This window comes from Hyla sarda, chromosome 12, assembly GCF_029499605.1.
Source record: "Hyla sarda isolate aHylSar1 chromosome 12, aHylSar1.hap1, whole genome shotgun sequence".
NCBI classification, from domain to species: domain Eukaryota; kingdom Metazoa; phylum Chordata; class Amphibia; order Anura; family Hylidae; genus Hyla; species Hyla sarda.
Window position 1 is genome coordinate 64527652 of NC_079200.1, and position 17600 is coordinate 64545251.

At 44.8% G+C, this 17600-nt stretch overlaps 1 protein-coding gene across 5 annotated transcripts in view; it reads right to left on the reverse strand.

Annotated features, from left to right (window-relative positions):
* Positions 1–14596, reverse strand: part of KCNQ2 (potassium voltage-gated channel subfamily Q member 2) — a 98169-nt gene extending 83573 nt beyond the window's left edge. For 2 of the 5 annotated variants that reach the window (XM_056548950.1, XM_056548947.1), the window contains exon 1: positions 13948–14591. In XM_056548950.1, the coding sequence (XP_056404925.1) occupies positions 13948–14249 (302 nt within the window). In that variant the 5' untranslated portion in view covers positions 14250–14591. Of the gene's footprint in view, positions 1–13947 lie in introns of all 5 variants that reach the window. The other 3 variants (XR_008849336.1, XM_056548948.1, XM_056548949.1) reach the window with 3 other exon arrangements.
* Between the last annotated feature and the right edge of the window lie 3004 nt (positions 14597–17600).

Here is a 17600-nt window from a genome sequence, read left to right on the forward strand (position 1 = left end):
GTAACAAGGGGTCCAGTGGGCCTTAACATCACGCAGGTGTTTGACGACTTTTCGTTAAAATCGGATGTGTAAATGAAAAAAAAATTTTTTTTCACTAAAGTGCAGTTTTTTCCCCCAAATTTACCATTTTTACAAAGGGTTATGGGAGAGAATGCCCCCCAAAATTTGTAACCCCATCTCTTCTGAGTATGGAAATGCCCCATGTTAGGACGTAAAATGCTCTGCGGGCAAACTACAATGCTCAGAAGAGAAGGAGCGCCATTGAGCTTATGGAAAGAGAATTCGTTTGGAATGGTAGTCAGGGGCCTATGTGCATTTAGGAAGCCCCCCGTGGTGCCAGAACAGTGGACCCCCCACATGTGACCCCATTTTGGGAACTATACCCCTCACAGAATTTAATAAGGGGTGCAGTGAGTATTTACACCCCACTGGCGATTGACAGATCTTTGGAACAGTGGACTGTGCAAATGAAAAATTAAATTTTTCATTTTCACGGACCACTGTTCCAAAAATCTGTCAGACACCTGTGGGGCGTAAATGCTCACTGTACCCCTTAATACACTACATGAGGGGTGTAGTTTCCAAAATGGGGTCACATGTGGGGGGGGTGTCCATTGTTCTGGCACTATGGGGGCTTTGTAAACTCATGTGGCCTTCAATTCCGGACACATTTTCTCTTCAAAATCCCAATGGTGCTACTTCTCTTCTGAGCATTGTAGTGCGCCCGCCGAGCACTTTACATCCACATATGGGGTATGTTCTTATTCAGAAGAAATGGGGTTACAAATTTTGGGGGCTTTATTTTCCTATTTTCCCTTGTGAAAATGAAAAATTTAGGGTAACACCAGCATTTTAGTGAAAACACTTTTTGTCAAACACCTGTGGGGTGTTCAGGCTCACTATACCCCTTGTTACGTTCCGTCGGGGGTGTAGTTTCCAAAATGGGGTCACATGTGAGTATTTATGTTTTTGCGTTTATGTCAGAACCACTATAAAATCAGCCACCTCTGTGCAAATCACCAATTTAGGCCTCAAATATACATGGTGCGCTCTCACTCCTGAGCCTTGTTGTGCGCCCGCAGAGCATTTTACGCCCACATATGGGGTATTTCCGTACTCAGGAGAACTTGCGTTACTAATTTTGGGGGGCTTTTTTTCCTTTTACTGCTTGTGAAAATAAAAAGTATGGGGCAACACCAGCATGTTAGTGTAAACATTTTTTTTTTTACACTAACAGGCTGGTGTAGCCCCCAACTTTTCCTTTTCATAAGGGGTAAAAGGAGAAAAAGCCCGCAAAATTTGTAGTGCAATTTCTCCCGATTACGGAAATACCCCATATGTGGCCCTAAACTGTTTCCTTGAAATACGACAGGGCTCCAAAATGAGAGAGCGCCATGCGCATTTGAGGACTAAATTAGGAATTGCATAGGTGTGGACATAGGGGTATTCTACGCCAATGATTCCCAAATAGGTTGCCTCCAGCTGTTGCTTAACTCCTAGCATGCCTGGACAGTCAGTGGCTGTCCAGAAATGCTGGGAGTTGTTGTTTTGCAACAGCTGGAGGCTCCGTTTTGGAAACACTGCCGTACAATACGGTTTTCATTTTTATTGGGGGGGGGGGGGGACAGTGTAAGGGGGTGTATATGTGGTGTTTTACCCTTTATTTTGTGTTAGTGTAGTGTTGTGTAGTGTAGTGTTTTTAGGGCACATTCGCACTGACGTGTTACGGTGAGTTTCCCGCTAGGAGTTTGAGCTGCGGCGAAAAATTTGCTGCAGACCAAACTTGAAGCAGGAAACTTACTGTAAACCAGCCCGTGTGAATGTACCCTGTACGTTCACATGGGGGGGGCAAACCTCCAGCTGTTGCAAAACTACAACTCCCAGCATGTACTGACAGACCGTGCATGCTGGGAGTTGTACTTTTGCAATAGCTGGAGGCACACTGGTTGAAAAACCTTCAGTTAGGTTCTGTTACCTAACTAAGTATTTTCCAACCAGTGTGCCTCCAGCTGTTGCAAAACTACAACTCCCAGCATGTACTAATCGCCGAAGGGCATGCTGGGAGATGTAGTTATGCAACAGCTGGAGGTTACGCAACTACAACTCCCAGCATGCTGAGACAGCTGTTTGCTGTTTGGGCATGCTGAGATTTGCAGTTTTGCAACATCTGGAGGGCTACAGATTATAGACCACTGCCCAGTGATCTCCAAACTGTGATCCTCCAGATGTTGCAAAACTACAAATCCCAGCATGCCCAGACAGCAAAGAGCTGTTTGAGCATGCTAGGAGTTGTAGTTTTGCAAGATCTGGAGGGATACAGTTTAGAGACCACTTTATAGTGGTCCCAAACTGCAGCCCTCCAGCTGTTGCAAAACGACATATTCCAGCATGCCCAAACAGCAAACAGCTGTCTGGGCATGCTGGGAGTTGTAGTTTTGCAACATCTGGAGGGCTACAGTCTCAGACTGTAGCCCTCCAGATGTTGCTAGGCAACTTACCGACTTCCGTAGGATCCAGGGAGCCGTCCTCTTCTGCTGCACGATGTCGCCGCCACCGATCTCGGTCGCCACCCACCGATCACCGTCGCCCGCAGCCTCCGGAGAGGTAAGTGGACCTTCGGCGTTCGGTTCCCTTCGTTTCCCTGTTCTGCCCCGCCTATTGTGGGTGGGCAGGACGGGGAAAACGAAAGTAAACCCCTCCGGCGCCGATGTGCTATTGGTGGTCGCGTCTAGACCACCAATAGTAGGGATAGGAGGGGTGGCACCCCTGTCACCTCACTCCTATGCCTTCAGGGGGATCGTAGTTGTCTTAGACAACCACAATCCCCCTTCTATTCTGGGTCACCATAGACCCGGAATCGGTGCAAATCGCAAGTGTGAATTCACTTGCGATTTGCGCCGATCGCCGACATGGGGGGGTCTAATGACCCCCCTGGGCATTTGCACGGGATGCCTGCTGATAGATATCAGCAGTCACCCCAGTCCGGTCCCTGCCCAACGCGCGGCGGGGACCGAAATTCCCACGGGCGTATGGATACGCTCTTCGTCCTTAAGTATCAGAACGCAAGGGCGTATCCATACGCCCTTCGTCCCCAACAGGTTAAAAAGAGGTGAGGATTGTGCTAGAGAAAGGAGCCTAAAATGTTTGTCTGGCAGGTTCTGTGGAGACAAGTGCTGCCCACTTAAGGACATTTACAGAGTTGTGCCTAAGCCACTGTGTTGTTTTGACTGTGTGCTTAGGGCCATTGTCTTGTTGGAAGGTGAATGTTTGGCCCATTCTGAAGTCCAGATGTCTGTGGATCAGGTTGTCATTGGAAATATCTCTGTACTTTGCTCCATTCAGCTTTCCCTCAACCCTGACCAATTTTTCCTGTTCAAGCCGATAAAACGACCCCCGCAGCATGATGCTGTCACCACCATGCTTTATTGTAGGGATGGTATTGGGCAAGTGAGGAGCAGTGCTTGGTTTTCCCCAGACATGACAGAAATGAAGCCAAATACTTCAATCTGGGGTTTACCAGACCAGAGAATTTTGTTCCACACCGTCTCAGAGTCCTTTTGGTGCTTTTGTGAAAACTCCAGGCGGCTTTTTAATGTGTCTTTAACTTAGGAGATGCTTATTTTCAGATGTTCTGCCATAAACTCAGAATGGTGGAGGTCTGCAGTGATGATTGATCTTCTGGAAGTTCCCATCGGCACCCAAGATCTTTGCAGCTAAGTCAGAATAACCATTGGGTTTTTGGTCACTTTTCTTACCAAGTCCCTTCTTCCTCAGTTTGGTGAGGTGACCAGCTCTAGGAGGAGTCTTGGTTGTTCCCAAAAAAATGGAGGCTTCTATGTTCTTGGGAACTTTCATAGAAGCAAAATTTTTTTGTACCCTTCTCCAAATCTTTGGCTCCACACAATCCTGTCTTTGAGCTCTACAGGCAGTTCTTTCCTCCTCATGACTTGGTTTTTGCTCTGATATGCATTGTCAGCTGTGAGACCTTATATAGACAGGGCCGTGTCTTTCTAAATCCTGTCCAATCAGCTGAATTGACCACAGGTGACTCCAATCAAAGTGTAGAATCATCTCAGAGATGATCAAGAGAAATGGGAGGAGCCAGAGCTAAATAGCAAATGTCACAGGAAAGGGTCTGAATACTTATGTTCATGGGAAATTTAAGTTATTCACTTTTAATAAATTTGCAAAAAGTATCTCAAATATTATTTTTGCATTCTCATTATAAGATATTGGGTGCAGGAAGATGGAGACCACCCCTTTCAGACAACCCCTGGTTGTTTCCACTAATAAGGACTGTAGTTTCTTAGCCTATAGTGGTCTCAAACTGTGGCCCTCCACATGTTGCAAAACTTCAACTTCCAGCATGCCCGGACAGCCAACGACTGGAGGGCCACAGTTTGAGACTACTGCTATAGAAATATGCAATACCATGAATGTTTCTATTTACTGACAGCAAGCAGGTACCTTGAAAATGGTATCTTGAGGAAGAATTGTGGAAAAATAAGATTGTTTCAAGCATGTGATGCTCCTTTAAACTCACCTGGGGCAAGTAACAGATGTGGGCAATATAAAAATCACACCTGAAAGCAGATAAAAATGAGAGAAGTTCACTTAGTCTTTGCATTGTGTGTCTGTGTGTGCCACACTAAGCATGGACAACAGAAAGTGGAGGAGAGAACTGTCTGAGGACTTGAGAACCAAAATTGTGGAAAAATATCAACAATCTCAAGGTTACAAATCCATCTCCAGAGATCTACATTTGCCTTTGTCCACAGTGTGCAACATTATCAAGAACTTTGCAACCCATGGCACTGTAGCTAATCTCCCTGGGCGTGGATAGAAGAGAAACATTGATGAAAGGTGACAACACAGGAGAGTCCGGATGGAGGATAAGCAGCCCCAAACAAGTTCCAAAGATATTCAAGCTGTCCTGCAGGCTCAGGGAGCATCAGTGTCAGCGCGAATTATCTGTCGACATTTAAAGGAAATGAACGCTATGGCAGGAGACCCAGGAGGAACCCACTGCTGACACAGAGACATATAAAAGCAAGAATACATTTTGCCAAAATGAACTTGAGTAAGCCAAAATCCTTCTGGGAAAATGTCTTGTGGACAGATGAGACCAAGATAGAGCTTTTTAGTAAAGAACATCATTCTACTGTTTACCGAAAACGGAATGAGGCCTACAAAGAAAAGAACACAGTACCTACAGTAAAATATGGTAGAGGTTCAATGTTGTTTTGGGGTTGTTTTGCTGCCTCTGGCACTGGGTGCCTTGAATGTGTACAAGGCATCATGAAATCTGAGGATTACCAATGGATTTTGGGTCACACTGTACAGCACAGTGTCAGAAAGCTGGGTTTGCGTCCAAGATCTTGGGTCTTCCAGCAGGACAATGACCCCAAACATACGTCAAAAAGTACCCAAAAATGGATGGCAAAAAAGTGCTGGAGAGTTCTGAAGTGGCAGCAATGAGTCCAGATCTAAATCCCATTGAACATCTGTGGAGAGATCTTAAAATTGTTGTTGGGAACAGGCGCCTTCCAATAAGAGAGACCTGGAGCAGTCTGCAAAGGAAGAGTGGTCCAACATTCCGGCTGAGAGGGGTAAGAAGCTTATTGATGGTTATAGGAAGTGACTGATTTCAGTTATTTTTTTTTCCAAAGGGTGTGCAAACAAATATTAAGTTAATGGTGCCAATAATTTTGTCCAGCCCATTTTTGGAGTTTGGTGTGACATTATGTCCATTTTGCTTTTTTTCCTCCTTTTTTCGGTTTAGTTCCAATACACACAAAGGGAATAAACATGTGTATAGCAAAACATGTGTTACTGCAATCCTTTTCTGTGAGAAATACTTCATTTTCTAGAAAAATTTCAGGGGTGCCAACATTTATGGCCATGACTGTAAAATGTTAAACCCTTGCATTTTGAGTCATATGACCTGTCGGTAGCCTGAATTTTGGGGTGGGGGGGGGGGGCAGGAACGGAACATGAACAACGCCAACTAGGAAATGATCAAAGAAATGAATGTCTGTGTTGTATCTGTGAGGGCACTGTTGAATGACCAGCAGACAAATAGTCTCCTAGCTGCGGAGTTCAGCCCCATTACTCCTCACCACCAGGCCACTCTCATCAGCTCAGATCCTTTTAGTATGCGATAAAGATGGTGAGCCCAGAAACACTCACTTCCTATGCTGGCTCCTGATGGATTCAGGGCTACCTTACTCCCATAAAAAAAGCAATTTTACTCCAATGTATCTTAACCCCTTAAAGACTCAGCCCATTTTCCCCTTAAAGACTCAAAACAATTAACGTTCTTGCACTTTCGTTTTTTCCTCCCCACCTTATAAAAATCATAACGCATTCAATTGTGCACCTATAGACCTATATAAGGGGTTTTTTTTTGTACTTTGTAATGACATTACTTATTTTATAACATAATCTGCGGCAATACAAAAAAAATGTATTTGTGGGGCGTAATGAAAAAAAAAATGCCATTTTGCAACTTTTTAGGGCTTCCGTTAGAGCTGGGCGGTATGACCAAAAATGTGTATCATGGTACTTTTGTAAATTATGGCAGTTCCACAGTATTTAACGGTATTTACCCCCCCCCAATCATGTGCTTCTCCCCCGCCCCCCCAGAAGAGGATTGGGAGAATGTCATATGGTCAGATGAAACCAAAGTCGAACTTTTTGGTAAAAACTCAACTCGTTGTGTTTGGAGGAGAAAGAATGCTGAGTTGCATCCAAAGAACACCATACCTACTGTGAAGCATGGGGGTGGAAACATCATGCTCTAGAGCCTCTTTCCTCTACAGAAGCCATCATTGTAAACAGGTAAACCAGATATTGACAGGACACCCATTCCATTCTATTATGATGTCCATTCTTTTTAATGCCCATTTTTGATTCATTAGTGCGAAGATACATATTAAAAGATTTCAGGAAAACAATGGCTTATTGGGAGCCATTAAGAAAAATACCACAACTTTATTCCAAAGGGTATGTAAGAGTGGCATGATTTGTAGGAGCCCATATCTTGCCCAAATAGTTTATGTTTTTCTGGTGGCACCATAAGGTAAGACATTGGGATCAAGACCATGAGAAGTGGCTTTAAGTGAAGCTGCCTGTTAAGGTACAGTCACCTACTAAGTCAGAAGGGTCTTCATAATGTATTGCTGCCTCATGAAGATTACTGACCTAGTTTACTGTCATTTCTAGATCCAAGGAGGTTACAACAGCCTTTAGGTACAGCCTGCAAAATGGCTGCCCTCCAACACACACGTGACAGGACCACTTTAATGAAATGGAAATGATTTATCTTCTTGTAGTTCCACCAGACCTTGGGGACACCATTCTAGAACTGAGCTAATGACAAAAGCCATGTCATATTCATTACACTGTCATGTCTTAATATGATTTTAACATATTGTACAGGGTATTCCCATCGTACTATACACAGGAGATGCCATAACTGCTTGATCTTTGTGTGCACCACCAATGGGACCCTTACCTGCTGGTAGGACATGGTTCACATGGCCCTTGTTGTTCATTTACTTTGGCTGATTTCACTTGAGAAATCACTGGAGAAGTGGAAAGTTATGGATTAGGCAGAGTGCTTCCATAGATCTCCATTGACTTGTGTGGGGAATTTGGCTAATTTAATATGGTAAATAGGAGCTCATCAGGCTGGTTAAGTAAGGGACCCACAGACAACCCATACCAGGCAATATAGCATATCATCCATTTAATCCTCATATCAGTAGCACAATCATTTGGTAGAAGAGAGCCTGGTCAGAATAGCAAATCTGGATGAGTACAGGATAAGTAATGTAATGTATGTACACAGTGACTACACCAGCAGAATAGTGGGAGTATAATACCAGCAGAATAGTGAGTACAGCTCTGGAGTATAATACAGGATATAACTCAGGATCAGTACAGGATAAGTAATGTTATGTATGTACACAGTGACCTCACCAGCAGAATAGTAAGTGCAGCTCTGGAGTATAATACAGGATATAACTCTGGATCAGTACAGGATAAGTAATATAATGTATGTACACAGTGACTCCACCAACAGAATAGTGAGTACAGCTCTGGAGTATAATATATGATGTAACTCAGGATCAGTACAGGATAAGTAATGTGATCTATGTACACAGTGACTCCACCAACAGAATACTGAGTGCAGCTCTGGAGTATAATATAGGATGTAACTCAGGAACAGTACAGGATAAGTAATGTATGTACACATTGACTACACCAGCAGAATAGTGAGTACAGCTCTGGAGTATAATACAGGGTATAACTCAGGATCAGTACAGGATAAGTAATGCAATGTATGTACACAGTGACCTCAACAGCAGAATAGTGAGTACAGCTCTGGAGTATAATACAGGATATAACTCAGGATCAGTACAGGATAAGTAATGCAATGTATGTACACAGTGACCTCAACAGCAGAATAGTGAGTACAGCTCTGGAGTATAATACAGGATATAACTCAGGATCAGTACAGGATAAGTAATGTAATGTATGTACACAGTGACTTCACCAGCAGAATAGTGAGTACAGCTCTGTAGTATAATACAGAATATAACTCAGGATCAGTACAGGATAAGTAATGTAATGTATGTACACAGTAACTCCACCAGCAGAATAGTGAGTGCAGCTCTGGAGTATAATACAAGATCTGTACAGGATAAGTATTGTAATGTATTCACATAATTCGCTTAGTTGTATTCACTTAGTTGTTTCTGTAGATTATATTTAGGTATATGGGTAAAGGCGTATCCCCCTTTACCCAGTAATCTGTCCATTACAGGAAATTTTGAACTCTTAAAGGTCCCTATGCAAACCATCAGATGGATTTATTCCTTCTTTAGTTATCGGCAAACACAGTGATGCACTATTTATAATCTGGGTTCTTAGAGAATGCAAGTTATTCCTCAACATGGTAATAAGTGGAATTATCCTACATATTCATCGTAAAATGAATCGTTCCCCATCGTAGATATTTTCTCTTTCAACTGAATAGGATTTGACTCATACATTAAGAAGCTATTAATAAGACATTGCAGTAATATCTGCTATGGACCTTTGTAGAATAAATTGTCCCCGATTGTCAGCCAATGATTTTCATTGTATTATAATGTACATCCATCGCCTGTGTAGACCGATGTGTCTCCATGGTTACAGACTACAAACAGACCCTGACCCTATCGTCATGTGTTATTCCGCTACTTCCTTCAATTATCGAAGATGGCGGTGGTGGCAGGGAGAATTGAGTAACTTGTGACCGCAGGAATTTGTAGTCTGTAACTATGGCGACATATACAGTGGGGCAAAAAAAGTATTTAGTCAGCCACCAATTGTGCAAGTTCTCCCACTTAAAAAGATCATTTTCATCATAGGTATACCTCAGCTATGAGAGACATAATGGGGGAAAAAAGAATTTATTTGCAAATAAAAATAAGTATTTGGTTGAAAACAAAAGTTCATCTCAATACTTTGTTATATACCCTTTGTTGGTAATGACAGAGGTCAAATGTTTTCTGTAAGTCTTTACAAGGTTATCACACACTGTTGCTGGTATTTTGGCCCATTCATCCATGCAGATCTCCTCTAGAGTAACTCCCTCCAAAGGTTTTCTATGGGGTTGAGATCTGGAGACTCCAGGACCTTGAAATGCTTCTTACGAAGCCACTCCTTGGTTGCCCGGGTGGTGTGTTTGGGATCATTGTCATGCTGAAAGACCCAGCCACATTTCCTCTTCAATGCCCTTGCTGATGGAAGGAGGTATTCACTCAAAGTCTCATGATACATGGCCCCATTCATTCTTTCCTTTACATGGATCAGTTGTCCTGGTCCCTTTGCTGAAAAACAGCCCAAGAGCTTCTTCTTATGATGGTTTGACCAACATAAGCCTCCATCCCTAACTTATTTGCCCTTTGAGGTGTACCATGAAACTTCTGGGGCCAAAGTCAAAATTTGATGTGCCATTATAATATTGGTGTCTTATTATGTGCCAGAGGTGCTAGTGGGCCCCTTCTGGCACCCAGTTTTAAGGCACCATTGCTATGTCTACACCCCCCATAGCACTATACACTTCAGTCCCTATAGTTACACTCCCTACCGTGTCAGCAAAAAACAGGTGCCTGATTAGAAGGCATGGGTCTGACCTGGGCCACCCAACTTCACCATAATATCTATAGGTGCTACCAAATTGGTATATATGACATAGGTCTTAAACAACATATATGTAAAATCTTTTTTGGCTAGAAAAAAGTTCAGTTCATATCAAATATAAATTTTGACTTATCCCATATCATATGGGCAGTCTATCAATGTTAACATTGAGATCTAGAGACCTCAAAGCTAAAAGCCAGTGGGTGAAGACGCTCAAAGGAGAGTTGGGATACCTTTGTTCCAGTCTTCACTGACCTTTACCAATACAAGAATGATAGATAGATCTAAGACCAAAGACCAAGAAAAAAAGATTAACCCTCTCTGATAGCCTGTTTTCTATTCCCATTGGCAATCTGTTTGTTACAATGGACTTACAGATTATGATCTTTCATGGTCAACTGTTCTTTTAAATGAGATCTCTGATGAAAAATAACTTATACCCTATCCACAGGATAGGGGATAGATAACTGATCGTGGGGGTCTGACCGATGGGGCCCCCCACGATCACCGGGACAGGACCCGGCGCTCAGTATGGAGCACGTGCTGCAGCCGGCATGTGCTCCATTCATTCCTATAGAAGCGCCAAAAAGACATGAGTACAGCTCTCGGGCATCATTGGCGCTCCCAAAGAAATGAATGGAGCGGTGCCGTCTACCAGTAGACGACACGCACTCCTTGCTGAGAGCGCCGGGGTCTAGTCCCGGTGATATCGGGGGGACCTCAGCAGCAGATAAGTTAATTTTCGCCAGAGTACTCTTTTAAGTCTTTATTCAGTAACAAGAAGCTCACGTCTATAAGAGAGGCAGGAGATCACACCTTCCTGAGAGGTTTCACACCAGCTGACATTCTGCAAAGATCTCCATTGATCAGTGTTTGTGGATTAGGGTCTAATGTAGCATTCTGCTCTATGAAAACCCCCCACATCTACTACAGAAGTGACATCTCTCAGGGAGATCAATCTCGTGGTCATTCCAAGGACAAGAATAAGCCAAGGAATGTTCTATCATGTGCTATCTGGTAGATACAGAGACTACAGCTCCACATGGTTCTGCCCTGAGGACAGATGCTGTATGTATTCTCTACACCACCAAGACATCTTCAGCTTTTTGCTCCTCTCGACGCACAAGAATTCCAGCTGTGACGTTGTAGATGTTTTGAATGGAAGGTTCCCCCCTTTTGTGTCTACAAATAGTGGGATGGACCAAATTCGCAGACAATCTTGCCTCCTACTGCTCAGGAATCTAATAAAAACATCAGTTCTAAGCTGAAGTCTCAAAAAAGCTGACCACTGATCGAGATGTAACCATTGTATGGACCATAAGACACATCTTCAAACGCTGTAGGAAAAGGCAGGCTCATACTAGATCTTGGACTGTAATGATAGCTAAAGAATTATCCAATTTGAGGAAGACATTGTTGGGGTGTGGTTGTTAAAAGGCAGAGGGATGATATAGCCATATAGTAACAATAATAAGGCAAAAATATACTATGGAAAGTATAAAAAGATCCATACTGTGCAAAGAACCCATAGGGTGTCCAACCATCCTCTAATAAAGAAGCTTTCTTAAAATGAGAGAATAGCTCACAAACATGGGCTATGCTTAGTCATATATCTGTGGTCCATAAACTAAGGGTTAATTTGCCACCCCACTTTGAGTTTTAAAACCATGAACAATGAAACAAAATCCTGACCACCCATATAGGTGAACATTAATATACTGCATCTTCCACTTGAACCTAAGTGCCACCTGACCATCAATGGTCGCTGGCCTGGTCCTAAAGTGCATAGGATCATTGTATGGATTGAATTTCGAAACAAATCTCCTCTTCATGTTATGAGTCCTGTACCTCATGTTGGCATCGAGTAACACAAATGGCAACATAGTGTCCTCAATGAGTCAATTTAACCTATAGGTATCACATATGTATAGCTTGTGTTCAACATTTCTGTAAAACACCCCACCGGTCTTCAGTCACAGAACCCCCCACCACCACCATCAACACCACCAATAGCTATAACATAGGACTAAATACTGCACCTGGTATCTTCAGTACTTTCTAGGAACCTAAATGGGCAACATGACGTCAATCCACTACCCACAATTTGATAGACAGCTTCCTATATCAGCATAAGCATAATGATGTAACAATACAAGCCAAAGCATCATGATATAGCAAGGTAATCTATATAGTGCACCCTAAGTATCGAAGGGACGTAACCATACATCTGAAACGACGGTACAGCCCTATGACTTGGAAACTACTGTCCTTTGTTACACCCAGTTTCCACTACACCCTAAAAACTACCATATGATGTCTTTCAGAGAAGACCACTCCTATGTCTGAGGATCCAGACTTACCTGCCTGCTGCACCTATCATATGGGTATTGACGGCAGACTTGTACCCCATTGTTGTGTGAACCCCCATTTTGTGAACCCTACATTTTCTTTGCAGGCCTATGTTAGGGCTCCAACTTTACAGCTGTGAAGCTGCGGATACTTAGACTGCCGATCATCGTTACTGTACCCCCAAATGGTTACTTTGTAAATTATTAAGGGTACCCTAATTTTTCACCTCTAGTTACTTTACTTGATGGCCTAGCCTTGTACCCCCATTTTACACTACATTCTGCTGTTAAGTGTACCCCAGGAACCCCTTATTATTTAATGAATACCCATTGATGTCTACTGATGCCACCTACCGATGGAAGTGTTAGTATGGACCTGTGGTCTTCAAACTGTGGACGTCCGGATGTGGCAAAACTACAACTCTCAGCATGCCCGGACAGCCAACGGCTGTCCGGGCATGCTGGGAGTTGTAGTTTTGCCACATCTGGAGGTCCACAGTTTGAAGACTACGGGTGTAGACTATGCCTTTAGCCAACTGTACCCTCTTTATGGGGTAACCTGATATTCCATGATGTACTGTACCCCAGTGTGCTCCAGTGTTGACTGCCCCTCTAGCATTGTGTAGAGCCCCCATCACAGTGTGCTCACACCCCATGCTGAGAGTTGTAGTTTTGCAACATCTGGGGGTTCACAGTTTGGAGACCACCAGTGCAGACTATACCTTTAGCCAACTGTACCCCCTTTATGGGGTAACCTGATATTCCATGATGTACTGTACCCCAGTGTGCTCCAGTGTTGACAGCCCCTCTAGCATTGTGTAGTGCCCCCATCACAGTGTGCTCAAACCCCATGCTGAGAGTTGTAGTTTTGCAACATCTGGGGGTCCACAGTTTGGAGACCACCAGTGCAGACTATACCTTTAGCCAACTGTACCCCCTTTATGGGGTAACCTGATATTCCATGATGTACTGTACCCCAGTGTGCTCCAGTGTTGACAGCCCCTCTAGCATTGTGTAGTGCCCCCATCACAGTGTGCTCACATCCCATGCTGGGAGTTGTAGTTTTACGACATCTAAGGGTCCACAGTTTGGAGACCACCAGTGCAGACTATACCTTTAGCCAACTGTACCCTCTTTATGGGGTAACCTGATATTCCATGATGTACTGTACCCCAGTGTGCTCCAGTGTTGACAGCCCCTCTAGCATTGTGTAGAGCCCCCATCACAATGTACTCACACCCCATGCTGAGAGTTGTAGTTTTACATCTGGGGGTCCACAGTTTGGAGACCACCACTGCAGACTATGCCTATGGCTGGCTGTACCCTATTTATGGGGTACCCTGATGTACCGTGCCCCAATGATCAGCATGCTCCCCCATTGAGCCCCCCACCACCTTGTACTCACACATAGGCATGGTATATGAAGGTCCAGCCCCGGGGTCTCTCCAGCACATTGTACAGGAAATTCTGCAGCTTGCGGTAGAAGGCGTTGCGTTTCGGGGGCTTCCCGGTCCCGGGCACCGCTGAGCGGCTCTTGCTGCTGAGGATGCTGCTCCTCTTTGTGTTGTGCTCGGAGCCGTCAATGAGGAGAGCCCCGTCCCTGCTGCATTCCGGGGCCCCCGGGTCCAGCCCCACGAAGCCCACCTTCAGCTTCTTCTCCCCGGTGGGGCCGGGGTAGACCCCCCCATTGCGGGATTTCTGCACCATGGTCAGTGAATGGGACTTGGGGGGGCCATGCTGGATGGGGGGCAGACCGGCGGGGTGTCACCGGGTGGGGGGCTCATCTCCCTGGATGATCAATGCTGCTGCTGAATGCACCGAGATGAGAACCGAACCTCCGCAATCCGGACCCGGGCTCCTCCTAGACTGGCAGCCGCTCAGCTCCCTGCTTAACCCCTTCTACCTGCTCCAGTATAGAGACTGCACACGACAGCCAGGGCAGCATCATTTATTACTGGAGGGAGGGGCTGCGAGGACTGTACACCCCACCCCCACTGCTAGAAACAGACGACTGCCTACAGCTGCTGCAGAACCTCTCTAACTGCTAGATGTAAATCACCCCTATGAAGATGTTAGTAATCGTCTATGGCTGCTAGCTGTCACCCCCTCTAGCTGTCACCCCCTCTAGCTGTCACCCCCTCTAGCTGTCAATCACCCTATATGACTGTATCACCCTCTGTAGCTCAACGCTGTCAATCATCCCCTATAGCTGCATACTGTCAATCATCCCCTATGTCTGCATACTGTAAACCATGCCCTATAGCTGCATACTGTATACTGTGTCTGCATACTGTCCATCATCCCCTATAGCTGCATACTGTCAATCATCCCCTATGTCTGCAAACTGTAAACCATCCCCTATAGCTGCATACTGTAAATCATCCCCTATAGCTGCATACTGCCCATCATCCCCTGTAGCTGCATACTGTCTACCATCCCCTATGTCTGCATGCTGTAAACCATCTCTTATAGCTGCATACTATGAACCATCCCCTATAGCAGCATACTGTAAACCATGCCCTATAGCTGCATACTGTCTACTGTGTCTGCATACTGTCCATCATCCCCTATAGCTGCATACTGTCCATCATCCCCTATAGCTGCATACTGTCTACCATCCCCTATGTCTGCATGCTGTAAACCATCTCCTATAGCTGCATACAATAAACCATCCCCTATAGCTGCATACAATAAACCATCCCCTATAGCTGCATACTGTCAATCATCCCCTATAGCTGCATACTATAAACCATCCCCTATAGCAGCATACTGTCAATCATCCCCTATAGCTGCATACTGTCTACCATCCCCTATGTTTGCATGCTGTAAACCATCTCCTATAGCTGCATACAATAAACCATCCCCTATAGCTGCATACAATAAACCATCCCCTATAGCTGCATACTGTCTACCATCCCCTATGTCTGCATACTGTAAACCATCCCCTATAGCTGCATACTGTCTACCATCCCCTATGTCTGCATACTGTAAACCATGCGCTATGGCTGCATACTGTCTACCATCCCCTATAGCTGCATACTGTCTACCATCCCCTATGTCTGCAAACTGTAAACCATCCCCTATAGCTGCATACTGTAAACCATCCCATATAGCTGCATACTGTCTACAATCCCCTATGGCTGCATACTGTCTACCATCCCCTATAGCTGCATACTGTCTACCATCCCCTATGTCTGCAAACTGTAAACCATGCCCTGTAGCTGCATACTGTAAACCATCCCCTATAGCTGCATACTGTAAACCATCCCCTATAGCAGCATACTGTCAATCATCCTCTAAGACTGCATACTGTCCATCATACCCTATAGCTGCATACTGTCCATCATACCCTATAGCTGCATATTGTCCATTATACCCTTTAGCTGCATACTGTCTACCATCCCCTATGTCTGCATTCTGTTAGTCATTCCCTATGGCTGAATGCTGTCAATCATCCCCTATAGCTGCATACTGTCAATCATCTCCTATGGCTGCATACTGTCAATCTTCCCCTATGGCTGCATACTGTCAATCATCCTTTATGGCTGCATTTTGTCCATTCTCACCTATGGCTGCATACTGTCCTCCCTCATCCTCTCTGGCTGCATACTGTCCATCATCCCGTATGGCTGCATACTGTCAATCCTCCCCTATGGGTGCATACTGTCCAACATCCACTTTGGCTGCATACTGTCCATCATCCCGTATGGCTGCATACTGTCCATCATCCCGTATGGCTGCATACTGTCAATCATCCCCTATGGCTGCATACTGTCAACCATCCTCTTAGGCTGCATACTGTCCATCATCCCGTATAGCTGCATACTGTCCAATATCTACTTTGGCTGCATACTGTCAATCATTGTTATGGCTGCATAATGTCAACCATCCTCTTTGGCTGCATACTGTCCATCTTCAATATGGCTGCATACTGTCCATCATCCACTATGGCTGTATACTGTCAATCATCCCCTATGGCTGCATACTGTCAATCATCCCCTATAGCTGCATACAGTCAATCGTTCTCTATGGATGCACATTGTCCATCATCACATATGGCTGCATACTGTCAATCATCCCCTTTGCCTACATACTGTCAATCATCCCCTATGTCTACATACTGTCAATCATCCCCTATGGCTCCATACTGTCCATCATACCCTATGGCTGCATACTGTCCATCATCCTCTATGGCTGCATACTGTCCATCATCCCCTATGTCTACATACTGTCAATCATCCCCTATGGCTGCATACTGTCAATCATCCCCTATGGCTGCATACTGTCCACCATCCCCTATGACTGCATATTGTCCATCATCCCCCATGGCTGCATACTGTCCATCATCTCCTATGGCTGCATACTGTCAATAATCCCCTATGGCTCCATACTGTTCGTCATCCCCTATAGCTGCATACTGTTCATCTCCCCCTATGTCCACATACTGTCAATCATCCCCTATGTCTGCATACTGTCCATCATACCCTATGGCTGCATACTGTCCATCATCCCCCATGGCTGCATACTGTCCATCATCCCCTATGGCTGCATACTGTCCAACATCCACTTTGGCTGCATACTGTCCATCATCCCGTATGGCTGCATACTGTTCATCATCCCGTATGGCTGCATACTGTCAATAATCCCCTATGGCTGCATACTGTCAACCATCCTCTTAGGCTGCATACTGTCCATCATCCTGTATAGCTGCATACTGTCCAACATCTACTTTGGCTGCATACTGTCAACCATCCTCTTTGGCTGCATACTGTCCATCATCCCGTATGGCTGCATACTGTCCATCATTCACTATGGCTGCATACTGTCCATCATCCACTATGGCTGTATACTGTCAATCGTCCCCTATGGATGCATACTGTCAATCGTTCTCTATGGCTGCATACTGTCCATCATCACATATTGCTACATACTCTCAATCATCCCCTATGGCTCCATACTGTCCATCATCCCCTATGGCTGCATACTGTCCATCATCCCCTATGGCTGCATACTGTCCATCATCCCCCATGGCTGCATACTGTCCATCATCCCCTATGG